The sequence below is a fragment of the Myotis brandtii genome, unplaced genomic scaffold (genome assembly GCF_000412655.1).
Source record: "Myotis brandtii unplaced genomic scaffold, ASM41265v1 scaffold576, whole genome shotgun sequence".
Lineage (NCBI taxonomy): Eukaryota > Metazoa > Chordata > Mammalia > Chiroptera > Vespertilionidae > Myotis > Myotis brandtii.
In genome coordinates, this window is record NW_005370156.1 from 1,484,049 (window position 1) to 1,499,665 (window position 15,617).

Genomic DNA, 15,617 nt, shown 5'->3' on the forward strand with positions numbered 1-15,617 from the left:
CAGGGGCTGGGCAGCACTGTCTGCTGCCCCCGTTACTGCTCCTGCACCAGCACAGATGTACCACCACATGGGAGAGAAGAAGGTCAAGGGTCATCCTGTGGGACAGGTTAGGTTGCCACCAAGGGGGTTGTTTGTTTCTTAGCGCTTTGCAGATTTTGGAGCTGTGGATAGCGAGGAGCTGTAATACTCTTTTTTACTTAGGAAATACCTCTCCCTGGAGAACTTTACCCTCATGATACGCTCAGAAAATATGAAGGCGTTAGTGTGACACTAGCACAATATTACCGTTTCTGAGTTTCAGGTTAGTCCTTCGTGTCACACTGGTATAACTTTCAGGGTCGCCTGCTCTCTTTATTGTGTCAGTTCCGGTGCACACATCCACAAACACTCGTTTCAGGGAGGATTCTTCCACGCTGAGCATATCCCCAGTGCCCCAGGTTTATCCTGCCAATTATGAAATCTCATTGGATCTGAAGGGAATCTTCTGAACAGCATTTCCTCGTCCTTTGTAGGAAAACAAACACATTGTGGATTTTGCAATCCTCCTATCAAATTTAACTTTTTTATTTCTTCACTTTATGATGGCTCGGTGAAATTTGTTGTTGCTCTTATTTGTGGTAAATTCCTATTTGATGTATTGATAGAAATCTTAGTGTTATCTGCTGTAGATCATGGGAACTCTGTGTGTTTTATGAGCAGTGCAGGCAGTAGAAAAGATGCAGCATCAACCCCCTCTATCAAAGACACCGAGAGACCATATTTTTGCTGGCAGCACTAATAACTACCCAGATGTTTGGGATAAAATCTGGTTAATATTAAAAATAAGAAGACTTTGGTTTTATTCCCAGTTTAGCAAACGACTGTCTCAGAGCCCTTTTTCCTTTCTTTAAGACGTGATCACTGTTTAGGGTGTTTTATAAGTTGGCATTTATCAGGTGCACTGAACTCTGGGGAGGTGGCTGGGTGGGGGACCCTGAGAGAGGAAGCTGGGAGCTTTCAGCACATTTGTTAGGATTTAGCTCCTCATGTCTCTGGAGATAGAGTGACCAGTCTTCCGCTGGGGCAGTTTTCTGTACTGCGGCCACAGAGTTTGGCCAGCTCCCTGACAGGACTGGCCACCTCTCAGTTACTCCAGATGTTTACAGACAGCAGAAAGGCAAATAGAACATTTCTACATCTATGTCCTTGGGGAAGGTTTAAGGGCCATGGATCCCTTCCAGAACGTAATGGATTTGGACGGGCTTCATGCCTTAGTGATTTCTTGTTGTATTTGTCTGTGTAACCTCGCCCTGGGGGAAAGCTTGAGAGCCCACTGCAAGCTCCAGCGAGGAAGTCAAACCTGGGCCTGTCATCAGGGAAATTTGTTTGCCAACAAACTAGTGTTTGGTGGTAAGACAATCCCTTCTTCCTTCAACTCCTTCCTTCCCCAAATAAACTGTAGACGTGATGAGAGTGAGTAAAGCCAAGCTCAAACTTCAGCTTCATTGCCTTTCTCACAGTTTCATCCAATAAAAAGTTCATCCCTAAAAAGTGCCTTTTGATAGACATTTAAGGCGCCATGCTAGGCACTGATGAATCAGTGACTCCACTCCCCTTTCTCAGGGACCCTATTATAGCTAAATAGGGGAGAGAAGATCCAGAAATTCATCCTTGTGGGCTCTCAAATGTTTGGTGAACTGAATATTTGCTCTAACTATGCCTTAACAGCATATGAATAAAGATTCCAAACCCTGCTTGGGAATTGAATTTTCCTGACCCCGGAGCTTACCTGTTTGAAACCTCCAGTGGCTGACATTGTCTACTGGATCAATTTGAATTCTATCAGCCTGACAGTGCAGGACCTCAAAATTTTGTGCCTAATCTTCTTTTTATTTAGCTTCATTGCCTTTTATATACTATCCACTCTAATTGATCCCTTCGGTTCAGATTACATGGCCTCCATGCTCTGCTGTGTTCCATTGAGGAGATCCATGACAGTCCTCCCCTTTTCTCCTTGCAGACCCTACTCCAAAGCCTATTCCTACACCAGAGTCCATGGGGGCTCCTTCTTTCTTCTGAACTTTTAAGTTTTGTTTGAATCTACATGATCAAACACTGCTCATATTGTCAGTTACCTTGTCATTCCTTCCTCTGGCCTCCCACACTAAATTGTGAGCCCCTTTTAGCTGAGGACTTTGGCTCATTGTTTTTGGGGTTTTTTTGTCGTTTTTTTTTTGTACCCCGACCATACCTTCCACATAGCAGGGGCTCCAGAAATGCCTCCAGCTTGTTGGTTATTAATTGACAAATTCTCGCCTTTCCACTTAGATGAAAACAGTTCCAGTACTTGGCTTTATTGACTCAATAACAAGTTCAGCTTTTCCTTCTGGGTGGTTGTTCAAAGTCAGAATTTTCAAACACTCACTACCACTGTTTCTTAGTCCACCTGAAAAATGCCCTTTCTGGGAACAGCTATAATGTCACCACCCACCACACATGTGTTTCTTTGTCACCACATACATGAACTGAAAGTATTGGAATGGTTTTGCCCAGTGCCACTTGGTATCGGAAAGGCAACTGCTGTTCCATTGCTATGGGCAGCATTCCCAGCTGGGTGGGGACTCGGGAGGACACGTCCTCCAGTTAGCCATCTGAGCATTGCGGGGGGGCGGGGGGGGGGGGAGTTGTTGACCATATGCCTCAGGAGCTCCTGTCTATGACTGTAGTGTTTCTTCCTTCCTTCCTTCTTATTTCCTTATTGAGCTGCTAGCTCACCGCTTGTTAGTTGTTACTGCCCAAGGTCCCTGTGGCCAGTGTTTGCCTTGTTTGGGGTGAGCAGCATGGAATCTGCTAGACTGTGGTCCAAGGAAGGATGCCACAGGGTGAGCGTCATGGACTCTGAGGGGCCTTGGTGGACCGGTATAGGGAAACACCCTTTAAATAGAACCTCCCCCAGTGGATGCCACTAGTTGCCTCTGGAGGTAGAGAGTGGGCGCAAACACCCAGAAATCTGTCCAGAGGGAAGCCAAGCATTTGAAGTGCGCTGGTTACACGAGGAGCGGTTAATGTGTCATCTGTACCTGAGAACACGCAAGTCTGTGGGAAAAAGAGTTTCTGGGGCCTGGCCTCCTCCTCTGGTATAGCAGACTATACCAGATAGTCTACTTCACACTTCCAGAGTAATTTCCATTTCTAAGTTATTTGTCATCTTCCAGAAAGCAGGTTCCAACGTGTGGTCAATCCTAGCAAAGAAAATTGACATGTGTGTTAGTGAAGGAGTAACTCTCTGGGGAAAAGCCGCCAGGTGGCCTCTCCTCGGAGCCCCAGGAGCCCATGGCAGCGCCCCAAACCGGGCAGGCGCATTGGTGACCCTTCTCCCAGGTTCGGGCTACTCAGGGCCTCGGTCTGTGTGCAGGGTTTGAGAAGGAACCACAGCCACGTGTGAGCTCTGGGCTCTGCATGTTGAGTGTGCTTTTTCCTCTCTAGTAAGTTAGTAAGTAAATAAGTAAATACATATAAGGAAAGCACTCCTTCCTCCCACCACTTTTCATTAAAGGGGAACCGATGTGGGGTCTCACCATGAGGCCTGGTGCGTGGTCGCTGGAGGGTGAGTGAGTTTCTTGGCATTCCCTCTGTCTCCGCCCTGTCTTGCAGCAATGAGGTGGTGAGGAGCGACTTGAAGAAGCTGCCAGCACTTCCCACCCAAGCCCTGAAGGAGCACCCTTCCCTGGCCTACTGGTAAGCTGCTTCTCTCCCAGGGGTCTTCTCCAGGAGCGAGCCCTTCTGGGGTGTGTGAGGCTCCGACCAGAGCCCCCTCCCGGCCACGCAGGGTCACCTCAGACCCCAATTGTATATTAAGTGGCTGGGGTCTCCATGAAACCCGGTTCTGCATTTATTTGAATGACGCAGTATGTGTGACACTCTCCTTTTCCCATTTTCTTTCATTTTTAAAAAAGAAAATCCTCTAGAGTTTCCCGTTGAAAGCTTCCCTCCTTGGAGATCCTTTCATGTGCTGCTCGGGTTTCCTTGTGGAATCCCCTTTGATGGCAGGATGTGCGCAGGGGCTTGAGTTGGGGGAGGGCTGCAGGGATTTTTCTTCACAGAAGAGCAAGGTTGATTCTTTCATTTCCCCACAATGTTTCATGTCTCCTGTGTTAGCTGCCATGAAACATTAAACCGTAGTTCATCTGTCAGGCCTGAAACTATTGATTCCGAGTGAGTCGGGTGTCTGAAAGGTGCGCAGATTGGGGGTTGGGTCACAGTGGAGAGGGGCTTGCATTCCTGGGTCCTGTGTTGAATTCTGCTGGGCGCACGGACCCTGACCCTGTCCCTAGGAAAGCACAGTGCAGCTTCCCCGTATTTCTTCTGACTCCTTACCAAAGAGCATCAGAACTGCTTTTATAAAACACAATTTAAAATCCCAGAACAAGTCGATCCTGATAAACAATAACGTGACTCTTACAAACACTTCTGTGATGTGCTTTGTAAAGTTTACAGATTCCTCACAGTTCATCTTATCTCGCGCTTTTCCAGTCCCACGGGGGCTTGAAGGGATTCCTGGGCCAGGGTGGGGCGATCTGATGCACAGGGCACAACAGGCGTAAACGCCAGTACAAGTCATTTCTCCCCGCGAGGCCCGGGATGGGCAGCTGGGCAGGAACTGAGAGAGCTACGTGGGCTGGCACCCTGATTTCATCCCTCTGAATGCTTTCATTGACATTCTTCCTTTGATAACTAGTGGCTTTATATCGTTTCAAAGATGGAATCTGTTGCATGTGTCAGCTCCCGGACTTCCAGCCTGGCCATCTGCACCTGTGAACCCCAGCAGATGGCATCCCGTCCCCATGTTCCTGGAACACTATTGCCCTCTCCCCAGTTCCGTAGGCCCCTGGGCCTTATCTGCTCTCCCCCCCCCCCCCCCCCAAGCTGTTTCTTTTCAGGAAACCAGTGGTGAAGGAGCTAGAGACACAAGGGTTTAACAATGCGAACGGAACTGCTAGCAGGGACTGTAATGTTAGTGGGTTGTTTGGGAATCAGAGTTGCTTGTAGCCTAATCCATTTCTCAGATAGCTCCTCATTCATTTGTTTTCAAACATTTTTTATACCCCATGCTTATTTCAGAGTTATGAACTCCTCTCTCCCCTCTAACACACTTCTCTCCCCGACCCTTCTGTGTCTCTATCTCTATTTCTGACACACAGACTCCTTCCTTCCTGTTCACAGGTTCTCTTTGGTCAGTAGGACATCTTCCTCTCCATCCACATCTGTAACTGTCTTTTGAGAACACCCCTCCGTTTCTGTGGCCATGCCAGCACCTCCCCCGTCCCTGTTTAGACCCACAGACACCCGGCCACCATATCAGTGCACCTGAGGATGCAGGACCGGGGAGGGACATGCCCTCAGGCTTCACAGCCCAGGTGATAAACAAGTAAGCCAGTAGCATGGGCCATCCTGATGATGAATTGTTTAAAAACACCAACTAACAAATGGGCCTTCACCATATTTCATTATCGTTGGCTGGTTGTGGTTGGCTTTAACATTCCAGCCTACCTATTTCAGATTTTTTAAAAAGCAGAGATGCCAGGAAAGGGATAAATGCTGATCATGCTTCTAATAGATGTAGACTGGAGACAGAGCCAGCCTCCCAAGCTTATTAGACGTTTTCCCACTCTGCCTCAGCGTCACCCCTCATCTGCAGGCTTAATCATGACCCTTTGTAAAAGCTGGAGAAACCTTCATTCACGCCTCACATCACAGTCTCCATCAAGTTGCCCATAGTTTTGAATTGCCTGATCATTCCGAAATGAAGGATGTGCATTTGCTGTTCTTCGGGGCCCTCCTGCACTCCCTGGCCTTTGCAGATGCAATGGACAAGCTTGGGCCAAAATAAACCATAGGGAGCTCCATCCCACTCGTGAGGGGAAGCAGCGCCACCCGGTGAGCAGAGCTGCGGGTCTAGAACCTCGGCCAAGTCGGTGCATCGAGGGGAGCTCCAGTTACTCCTCTGCTGCCTCGATTCCCCACCTGGGAAATGGGATGAACCATACCAGCCTAATGTGACTGTACTTGAACTGTTACATAAGGCAATTTAGAAAGTAGTGAGAGGTATATCATAACACTAAGTAAATTCCCCACCTGGGAAATGGGATGAACCATACCAGTCTAATGTGACTGTATTTGAAGGAGAAAGTAAACTGTTACATAAGGCAATTTTTAGAAAGTAGTGAGAGGTATATCATAACACTAAGTAACAGGGCAGTAATCTTTCTGCTAGTTTTCCCCATGCCTTTAACAAACTGGGACTTCTCATTCCACGTGATTCCCCTTCCAGGGAGGCATCTGGGGCATAAAGTTATATGCTGAGGGTCCCTGACCCGGATTCTCTCCAGTGCCTAGTTTGTGAATGCTAGCACACCACACAGGGCGGAGACATCTTCCTTTGCTTCAGACAATGGCAGGCCCATGGCTCCTCCAAGACACGGAACCATGTCTCTATCACCTGATTTGCCTTTGCATCACCCGTGTGTCTCCTGGACCCCTCCTCTGCAGAGGTGCTTTAACTTAGTGACATGACCCAGCCCAGGGCCAGGGCACAGCCAGCTCCAGTCACTTGTCTTTTTTCTATATGAACTGCCTTGTCCTCCAAATAGTGTCTTGCTATTCTGTTTACTCTGGCTGATAATTATTCCCTTGAGTCCCTAGCACCAGTCTGGGGTAGTTGGGATACTGCAAAGCCCTTGGTCCATCTGTAACTTCCGGAGGAGGTAGCCAGAGCAGGGCGGGAGGCAGGATATGTTCCTGGTCAGCTGTATGGCACGTGGGACCACAGTGTTTCAATTGGGGCAAAAGGAATGGGGAAGGTGAGGAGGGAGAAGGGAGATACTGTGGCCTCACAGATGGTCTCAGACAGCAGGAGAGACAGGGTAAGCGAGGTGACGGGTGAGGGCCCTGCAGCTGTCAGACACATTGAGAACCCATGGTCAGGCATTCAGGCAGTGTTTCTGGCTCAGTGGTGTTTTCCCTGAGCCTCAATTGTGTTCAGAGCTGCAGCACTGTATGGATTTTCATCTCTCCAGCTCAGCCAGGTCCTCTCTCTCAGAGCTAAGAAGGAAATAGGCTCATATATACACTGACTTGCTTGACCCCGGATCTAGGAGTTGACCCCACAAAATTCCAGATCAAGTGGTAGGAAACGTGCCAATGCAGCGTGGATTCAATGGGCAGGTGGGGAGGAATCTGGAAAGGCAACCCTGGGATGTCCTGACCCACCTCTGCATGTCTGTTGAGGCTGGTGTCTACCCAAAGAGGATGTTTCTAGAGAATTCTGTCAGAAGAGGGTTTTGTCACACTCTATGCAGAACCTCCATGGTGTGTGGGCACTGAGGAGAAATAGGCTGCATCTTCCCTTTGAGGACAGAAGGTGCCCAGACTCCACAGAAACAGCTCTCCAGCTAGAGGAAGGGCCCTTAGAGGATCCGATCCCAGTTCCTGGTGTATATGAAGGTGCTTTCTTGTGAAGAGTCAGACCACTTTACATGCACCAAATTTCAGAACACTAGAGTGAAGAGATATTCATAAAGATTAAAATAGTAAGTGGAAGGTAAATAAATTACCCCTAAGTAGAAGGTAAGGAACATATAGGACAGTGATGGCAAACCTTTTGAGCTCGGCATGTCAGCATTTTGAAAAACTCTAACTTAACTCTGGTGCCGTGTCACATATATAAATTTTTTGATATTTGCAACCATAGTAAAACAAAGACTTATATTTTTGATATTTATTTTATATATTTAAATGCCATTTAACAAAGAAAAATCAACCAAAAAAATGAGTTTGTGTGTCATCTCTGACACGCGTGTCATAGGTTCGCCATCACTGATATAGGACATGTTACCCCCTGAAATGGTCTAGCTGGAAAAGAAGAGGTGAAAAAGGCTGCAGATCAGTTCTGGGATAAGTTAATAGTAGATAATAAAGATCCACCACTGAGGTCTTGAAGGTCCATCCCTAGGATCTGAGTCCGTCATAAGGTTCCAAGGCCATATGCCAGGTCACAAGGCCTAGGCTTTTGGACCTGACTCCTTACTTAGCAGTTGGAATGTGCCTCCCCTGAGACTCCCAAGCTTATCTCTATGCTTCCAAAGGCAACAGTGGGAGCAGCCACAGCTCCCACCTGGCTGGTCCCAGAGACTCTTATCAGAGAGGCCCCTCCAGCCCTCCACCCTCTCGAAGAAGTGTTTGGCTAGCCATTAGCGCCCAAGGCAAGAGCTGATCTCTTCTTGTTTGGGAATTAAGAGTTCAGAAGATAAAAAGGGCATTCTGAGCCTTTCATCGGGGCCTCATGCTTTGTGTTAACTAGGCCCTAATTCCAAAACTTTCCTCTCCTCCATGGAAGCCCCCCCACCTTGACATCTGATGCAGGGGAGGTAGGTGTGGATGTTCTGGTGAGGTTCTGGTGTTCTGCCCTCCCCCGGCCAGTCGATCCTTTTCCCATCCCCTGTCCCCTGCCCTTTCCAACTGAGATGCCTGCTCCCCACTTCTTCCTCGTCTCTCATGGAATCATGTCTTGCAAGGAACTGACCCAAAACCTGAGCTCTAATCTTAATTCTGTGACGATAAGTCCAAGATAAAGACAGTGAGAATCCTTTGAGGGGAAAATGGACTTTTTAAATCAGTTTGGAAATGCCACTTCAGGACAAATCCTTTTTCCAGGAGTTGTTGGCTCCTTGGAGCTTCTCAGGAGCTTCTGGGGCTCAGAAGAAGCATCTCTACTCGGCAGGTGCTCAGCTGTTGACTTAGGGTGATAACAGAGCCCTTTTCTTGTACTTGCAGTGAGGACCGAGTGATTGAGCACTACAAGAAACTGAATGGCCAGACCAGAGGTCAAGCTATTGTGAAGTAAGTGCCCCCCAGTGCTCCTGAGATCATGTTATGTCAGGGTGTTCAGTTCTTCTCAGAAAGCCCTATCTCCAGGGTTGGGGGTAAGGGGGTGATTCAAGTTAATTTCCAAGTAAATAATCACTCCAAGAACTTTATCATGCACACACATATACACACAAATATGTACATGGTAGTTCTGCCAAATAACCACCCCGTGTGTGTGTGTTGTCTTCCCAGCTACATGAGCATCGTGGAGTCTCTCCCAACCTACGGGGTTCACTATTATGCAGTGAAGGTAAGTGAATTCATTTGATGATGGTTGTTAAGCCTGTCATAAATTTTTAAAAAGAATCTCATTTAAAAAAAAGTTTCTTGAAGATTTTTTGGGGCATGGAGGTTGGGGAGGAGGACTTGGTCAGGAAGATTGCAGCTTCAGAGGGATTAGAGCAACCTTTCCCTAGGCTAGTAGGACTGGATTCAGTTACTCTCCAACACTCAGCTTTGCTTTTGAAAAGTGGGTATGACAGATCCCTACCTCCTTTCATTCTCAGAAGGACCCTGGAAGGTCAGGGTCTCAGAGCCTCTCAGTCGGAAGATTCCATCGAAATACATGGAACTGTAGAGAACAGAAACTTTGAGCTGAATCAACAGTGTTTTTCTTGGTGGTCAAATGCCACACAGGCAACTTGAGAGGTGGACTGTGTTGTCAGCTGACAAATGGAATGAAGGACTAAGAAGACAGGATCTGTCTCCTTCAATATTGTGATGGCAAGTCCAATGTGACATGGACCCCATTCTAAATTCTCTTTAACTTTATTCATAATATCCCATATTGGGATCCCTTCTTTGAAATAATAGATAATGATGTACCCATGTGTCCTTTTCTATGACGAGAAAGCATAATTTCCCTTCCTTACTTTACCCCAACATTAAAAGTTTAATAAGTCATTGCCTCCAGGCCAAAAAAGAGCAGGAAACACTTCTGAATTCAAGATACTTTCACCAGACAACCTGAGATTCTCTTGCTCTTCTACCAGTTTCTTTTCTCTTGTTTCTGCCCAACTGTATTTTTAATTTCTGTAGACTAGAACATGCGCCATGTTTTATTCATCTGTGTCACCTGTGCAGCTTGCACACTTTGCATGTCCTTGGTATGCATTTAATTGCCTGTATCATCCAGTAAACTGCAGGCATTTGATGGCAAACACTGTGTTGCATTTGGTTATATATTCTTGGAACCCAGTGTAGTGCCTGGTACATGGATTTACTGAGTGTTTATTGAAAATTGAATTGAGTAGTTGGATGTATACATTTCCATCATGGAAACAAGTATTGGAACACTCTTTGTGGAGCCCAGTTCTGAGGCATATGCAGGGACTCTAATCCCACCCAGTAGCTCAGCTCAGGATCTCTTAAAGCCTGAAATGGTTACATTCTTCCTGATGTCCTACCATAGTTCTTCCTACCAATGGAAGCTCTTTTTTTTTTTAAATTCTCACCTGAGGATATGCCTCCATGGATTTCTAGAAAGAATAAAGGGGGGAGAGGGGAGGGAGAGAGAGAAACATCAACCCATTGCCTCCCACACCCTGGGGGATCACCCAACTGGGGATCAAACCCACAATCTAGGTATGTGCCCCAACCAGGAATTGAACCTGTGACCTTCTTGTGTACAGGGCAATCCTCCAGCCAGCTCATCCCCCCAGCCAGGGCCCAGCAAAAGCTCTTAATCCCTCTTCATCTCGTTCACAGAACTCATAGAACCATCACAACCATCCCTGCCCTTCTCAAGCCTAAACTGTAGCATGTCATGAGGAATGTGATGTAATCTTTTGCGCTATCTCTGATCCCAAAAGAGAAAGATGAATTCTCTAAGGAGATTACCCCGTGTAAGGCCGTGCCCTGGAATGTGGCCATTGAAGTCAGTGGGCAGTCAATTGGGTTTTACATGAAAAGAGGCTCAAAATGCACTGTGCTGGCTAAGCCCATTTCCACTTTGTTACCACAAAGGAAACATAAGGATCCAACAATAGTTCCTGACATTACAAGAAGCATCTCACAGAAAGCACACTGTCTTTCTCTTTTGTGGAAATAGTCTTTGGGGATAGGTAGCCGGGGGGGCTGCTTTCAAGAATGGGAACCAGGAACTCAGGAATTCCTGGACCACATTCTCTGTTTGTTCTTAGTTTGATCTCATCTCCATCTCTTATAATTGAAATAGAGATTAAAAATTTTGTTTCTCTAACTACCCCCACAAAAATCTTCTAGCTATTGAAAGACTATAGAGATGCAATGTTAATGAAGAAGATGGATTGAAATGGATAGATTGGAAGTCCTTGAGATAAGGCTTCACCTATTCTTTTACTTGCTTATTACACCCATGTTCCATTTCTTCATCAGACCTGGAGCTTGACAAAAAGGTGGCCTCTGATATCTATGATTTCTGCCTTCCAATAAAACTTCAGAAATGTGCTCGCTCCTTTGCAGTGTTAGAAACCAGCAGCAGGCCTTGTGACTTTCAGAGTGCCAAGTGCACGTGTGGGTTTGGATTTTGGAATCTCTAGGCATAAGCAAATGCTCTCCTGCTTTCTTGGAAAACGAACAGGAATCCAACAAGCCTAAACCACCATAGCAAGACTCCCTGTTTGGTGGCCTCGCAGATGCCATATCCTGTGGTGTGGTGACAACCCCTACCTAGTCAACCTAGCATTGCCACAGCATTGGGTCTATTTGATGTCCTGTTCTCTGAAACCACTGCAGTGCAGAGGCAGGGACCGGGGTTTTATAGCTTTAAAAAACTTTTAAAGAAATCCTACACCCTAAAACTTTTCTAAAAATTCAAAATATCTTTCTTTTGCCCTTTAGCTTCGTGCTCACCTTGAAATAACTCTGCCTCACAAGTATTTGGTATTTGAAAACCATGAAGCCAATTTTAAGTTTTCAGGACATTTACAATGGGGTGTATTCGGTGATTCATCGATGTGGCGATCAGGACAAATCTGGGGAAAGGCTGCTTGATAGGCCCCCTGTCAGCTCCTAGCATTTGGGAGCTTGAATTAACAGCTCAGTTATCCTACTTGAATGTAGAATTACAGCTTACAGTCTGGGGACAAGAGGTCTCTGTTAAAGGAGTAAACAGAGGGAATTGGTGTTTCTAATTCAGTCCTCAGAACGGCTAGGCTTCAGTATTGCTGCTTTGTCCAACAGCAGGAGTCACACAATCCTGCTGGCACCCTGCTGTCCTCTTAGGGTGAGCAGGGCTGCATGGAGAGCACCTGCTTGCCCGCCCTTGCTCTCCTAGGGGGAGGGGAGGGGCCTTAGTAGAGCAGGACTGACCCTTTGCTGTAGTTTATTTTTCTTTAAAATTAGAGGAATCTTAAATATAAGTTACTAAGTGAAAGAAGCTCATCTAAAAAGCTACTATATGGCCTGGCCAGGGTGGTTCAGTGGTTGAGCATCGACGCAGGAAGTAAGATGTTGCCAGTGTGGTTCCTGTTTGGGCATATGCCCGGGTTGTGAGCTCCATCCCCAGTAGGGGCTGTCCACGAGGCAGCCAATTGATGATGTTCCTCTCTCATCAACGTTCCTATCTCTCTCTCCCTTTCTCTCTCTTTAAAAATCAATAAAAACATTTTTTTAAAAAGCTACTGTATGATTCCAACTCTATGACATTCTGAGAAAGGAAAACTGGTTGCCAGGAGTTGGGAGGGAGTGGAGGAGTGAGGAATAGTAGAGCACAGAGGATTTTTAGGACAGTGAAAACACTCTGTGTGATATTATAATGGTGGATACGTGTCAGTATGCATTTGTCCAAACCCATGGAATGTACAACACTTAGAGGGAACCCTAATATAGTGGACTTGGGGTGACGTGGAGTGTCATGTAAGAAATGCAGCACTCTGGGGGGATGTTGATAGTGGGGGAGACTGTGCATGTTTGGGGGCAGGGCTGGAAATCTCTGTCCCTTTCAATTTTACTGTGACCCTAAAAGTGCTCTAAAATTTTTTAAAATTATTTTTTTGAGGAGTGGTCATCCCTGTCCCCATGGTCCTTTCTAGCTCTGAGCTGATGACAGTTACTCTGTTCAGAAGGCCGTTTTATTAGAATGCTCAGCACCTCAGATTTTCCCTTGTGGTGCCCAGCACTGAAAGCCTAACATCTCAGGAGAACAAAGAACAAGGCATTGCTACTTACTCATAAAGGGGGAAGGACCATGGCTGTGCTGCTGGGTAGGAACCGAGCTGGGTCCTTGGCCAGGGCACTTTCTAAGGCACCTGTTCCTATCCCTGAGCATCATCTGATGACTGGGCACATCTGCTAAAGTAAAGTGTGGAGAGATGGGCTCCGTTCACTTCAAGGAGTTTACATTTCCTTGTCTTGAGATGAACCAGGAGGTCTTCTGTTTGTGCTTATCTTCTCTGGCCCATACTTACACATATCCTGTTGGTGTCCCAGGACAAGCAGGGGATCCCGTGGTGGCTGGGACTGAGCTACAAAGGAATCTTCCAGTATGACTACCACGACAAAGTGAAGCCACGGAAGGTACGTGCTCGCTTTTGTGAGACAGAGGAACAGCGGAAAAGTGAGTAAAATGTTATGCCGCGCAGCCTGAGGGCCTCTGGGCTCACCACGCCCTTGCTACTGTGAGTGTGTGCAAATTACTGCGCAGAAATCTAGCCTGAGCTCCCTGGGTAAATGGTTTTTTCCCATCAATAAGGAAAGTAAGCAGTTATAATTATTTAAGGTGAGACTGACTCAGCTCTCCCTGAGGAAATGGGCGAAAGGACTCTGAGGGATTGTCCTATCCCTTAATTTCTGGGGGTGTTTTGCCTTCAGGAAAGTAGGGGAAGGTCATTCTTGAATCCTGAAACTAATCTGCATTTTCCCAAAGCGTGTGTGTGTGTGTGTGTGTGTGTGTGTGTGTGTGTGTGTGTGTGTGGTAAAAGAAGAGATTGTAGGTCAAAAAGAGATGAAACATGAGAGGCATTCCTGCAAATCCGGTAAATAGTTTATGGCGGGTCAGAAGTGATCAGAAATCTGGGGAAAATCAGGTCATTTGCCAAAAAGAAAGCAGAGAGGGATCTGCAAAGTCATTGTGAACACAGAAAAGAATGTTTGAAGGGGGCACAGTGCTTGCGTTTTCTCTGTTTTCATTGACACACATTTTTCAGACCAGAACAAATTGAAAAATTATAAGGGAAAAATATCTCTGAGGCAAGAGCTGTCATTCAGATCCTCTGGCAGAAGATCATGGAGAGAGGCCGGTATATAGTTTAAACCCTGAAATACATATCAAAAGTCTCAAAACCACACTTGCTGTATGAGAGAGAAAGCAATATTGATCCATTATGTCATTCCAGATTGCTCTCCAGGCTTTGTTAGCCACGCCCAGGATTGAAATGCATACTGTACAGCTGAGCGTATCTCGTCTATCCTGTTACACCCACTCTCAGCCAACTCTTTATAATTGAATGGGGGAAATGGCCCATGTTGGGGAGGATTTTCACTCAATTCATCAGAAGTCAGTTAAGTTCTAAGAATAGATCCTGAGCAAATGATGTGAAGGAATTCTGTCGTGGGAACAATTCAGTAGGCATCTGGCTATTCAGAGCATGTTATTTTGTGGGGATCTCCCAAAACCCTCCAGTTTGCACTTGGATCCTGTAAAACAGGAATTGGACCCTGTGTTTTTATTTTCCCTCTGTTTTTCTTGGTCACATTGTCTCTTTCTTCCTGCTCCCCTCTGCCTCTTTCCCATATAAATGCCTGTGCTTTTTCTCCTCCAGTTTTCTCTTCACTCCCTCCTTCTTTTTATACTGACAGTCCTCTCTTTTCAACCTGCATGGTGGTTTTTTTCTGCTTGCAAGAACGAAGAATAAATAATCGCAGATCCTTTATCAAAATGCTGGTTACGCTCTATCCAGCTCTTCATTGCCCACATTGGTAGAAGGCCAAGGCCAACGTGGACACTTCAGTTTCATAGCCGAGTTCATTAAAATCCAGTGGTTGAATCCTCCTCTCTCTCTTGGAGCATTTTGAAAGACATGTTAACAAGTACCCATACATTTTCAGTTTAAGTTCTTAATATGTTTAAGTTTGCTTTGTTTCTCTAATTGAGGTACTAATGAAGATTGAAGAGGTAACAAGATAACACTTGGGTATGACACATTCCAAGGGCTCAATAATTATAACTGATAAATTCAGAGGCTCTTAAGACTCTAAAACAGGTTTCAAGATAAGAAGTAGGAAGTCAGAGGTGTGAATAATCAGCCATTGAGTATGAGCTTTTACTCTCATTTGTGGAGCTTGCCCAGGTCATTTAACATTCAAAAATGTTAAAAGGTCAATATATTTATTTAGGATATTGGCTCTACTCAGACTGAGTTATTACTCAAAATAGCCTATTTTTCTCTAGCCTCTGAGGAAGTAGTTGGGATTCTCAAGTCTCCTGCCAGTGAGGGACAACCAAGCCATCAGGGTCAATGCTGATTCCTTCTTTCCTTCCTTCCTTTCTTCCTTCACTCATTTTTATTTCTTTTATTTTTTATTTTTATTTTTTTTAGAGGAACACAAATTTTATTTGAAGCAAAGGGGTATAACATGGCCAGTCACCTGAACAGTAAATAGATTTCTCTAATACTTTACTATATTACTTTTAATGTTTATTTTCACTATTTTTTGTATTTTTTAATTTTTTTAAATTAAATCTTTATTGTTCAGATTATTACAGTTGTTCCTCTTTCCCCCCCCATAGCTTC

The 15,617-nt window shown here is 45.7% G+C and overlaps 1 protein-coding gene across 7 annotated transcripts in view; it reads left to right on the plus strand.

The window, feature by feature from the left end:
- Window positions 1–15,617, plus strand: part of FRMD4A (FERM domain containing 4A) — a 608,042-nt gene that overhangs the window by 497,203 nt on the left and 95,222 nt on the right. For all 7 annotated transcript variants that reach the window (XM_014549925.1, XM_005878894.2, XM_005878895.2 and 4 more), the window contains 4 exons: window positions 3,634–3,717; window positions 8,812–8,877; window positions 9,097–9,154; window positions 13,315–13,401. In XM_014549925.1, the coding sequence (XP_014405411.1) occupies window positions 3,634–3,717; window positions 8,812–8,877; window positions 9,097–9,154; window positions 13,315–13,401 (295 nt within the window). The remainder of the gene's footprint in view (window positions 1–3,633; window positions 3,718–8,811; window positions 8,878–9,096; window positions 9,155–13,314; window positions 13,402–15,617) is intronic.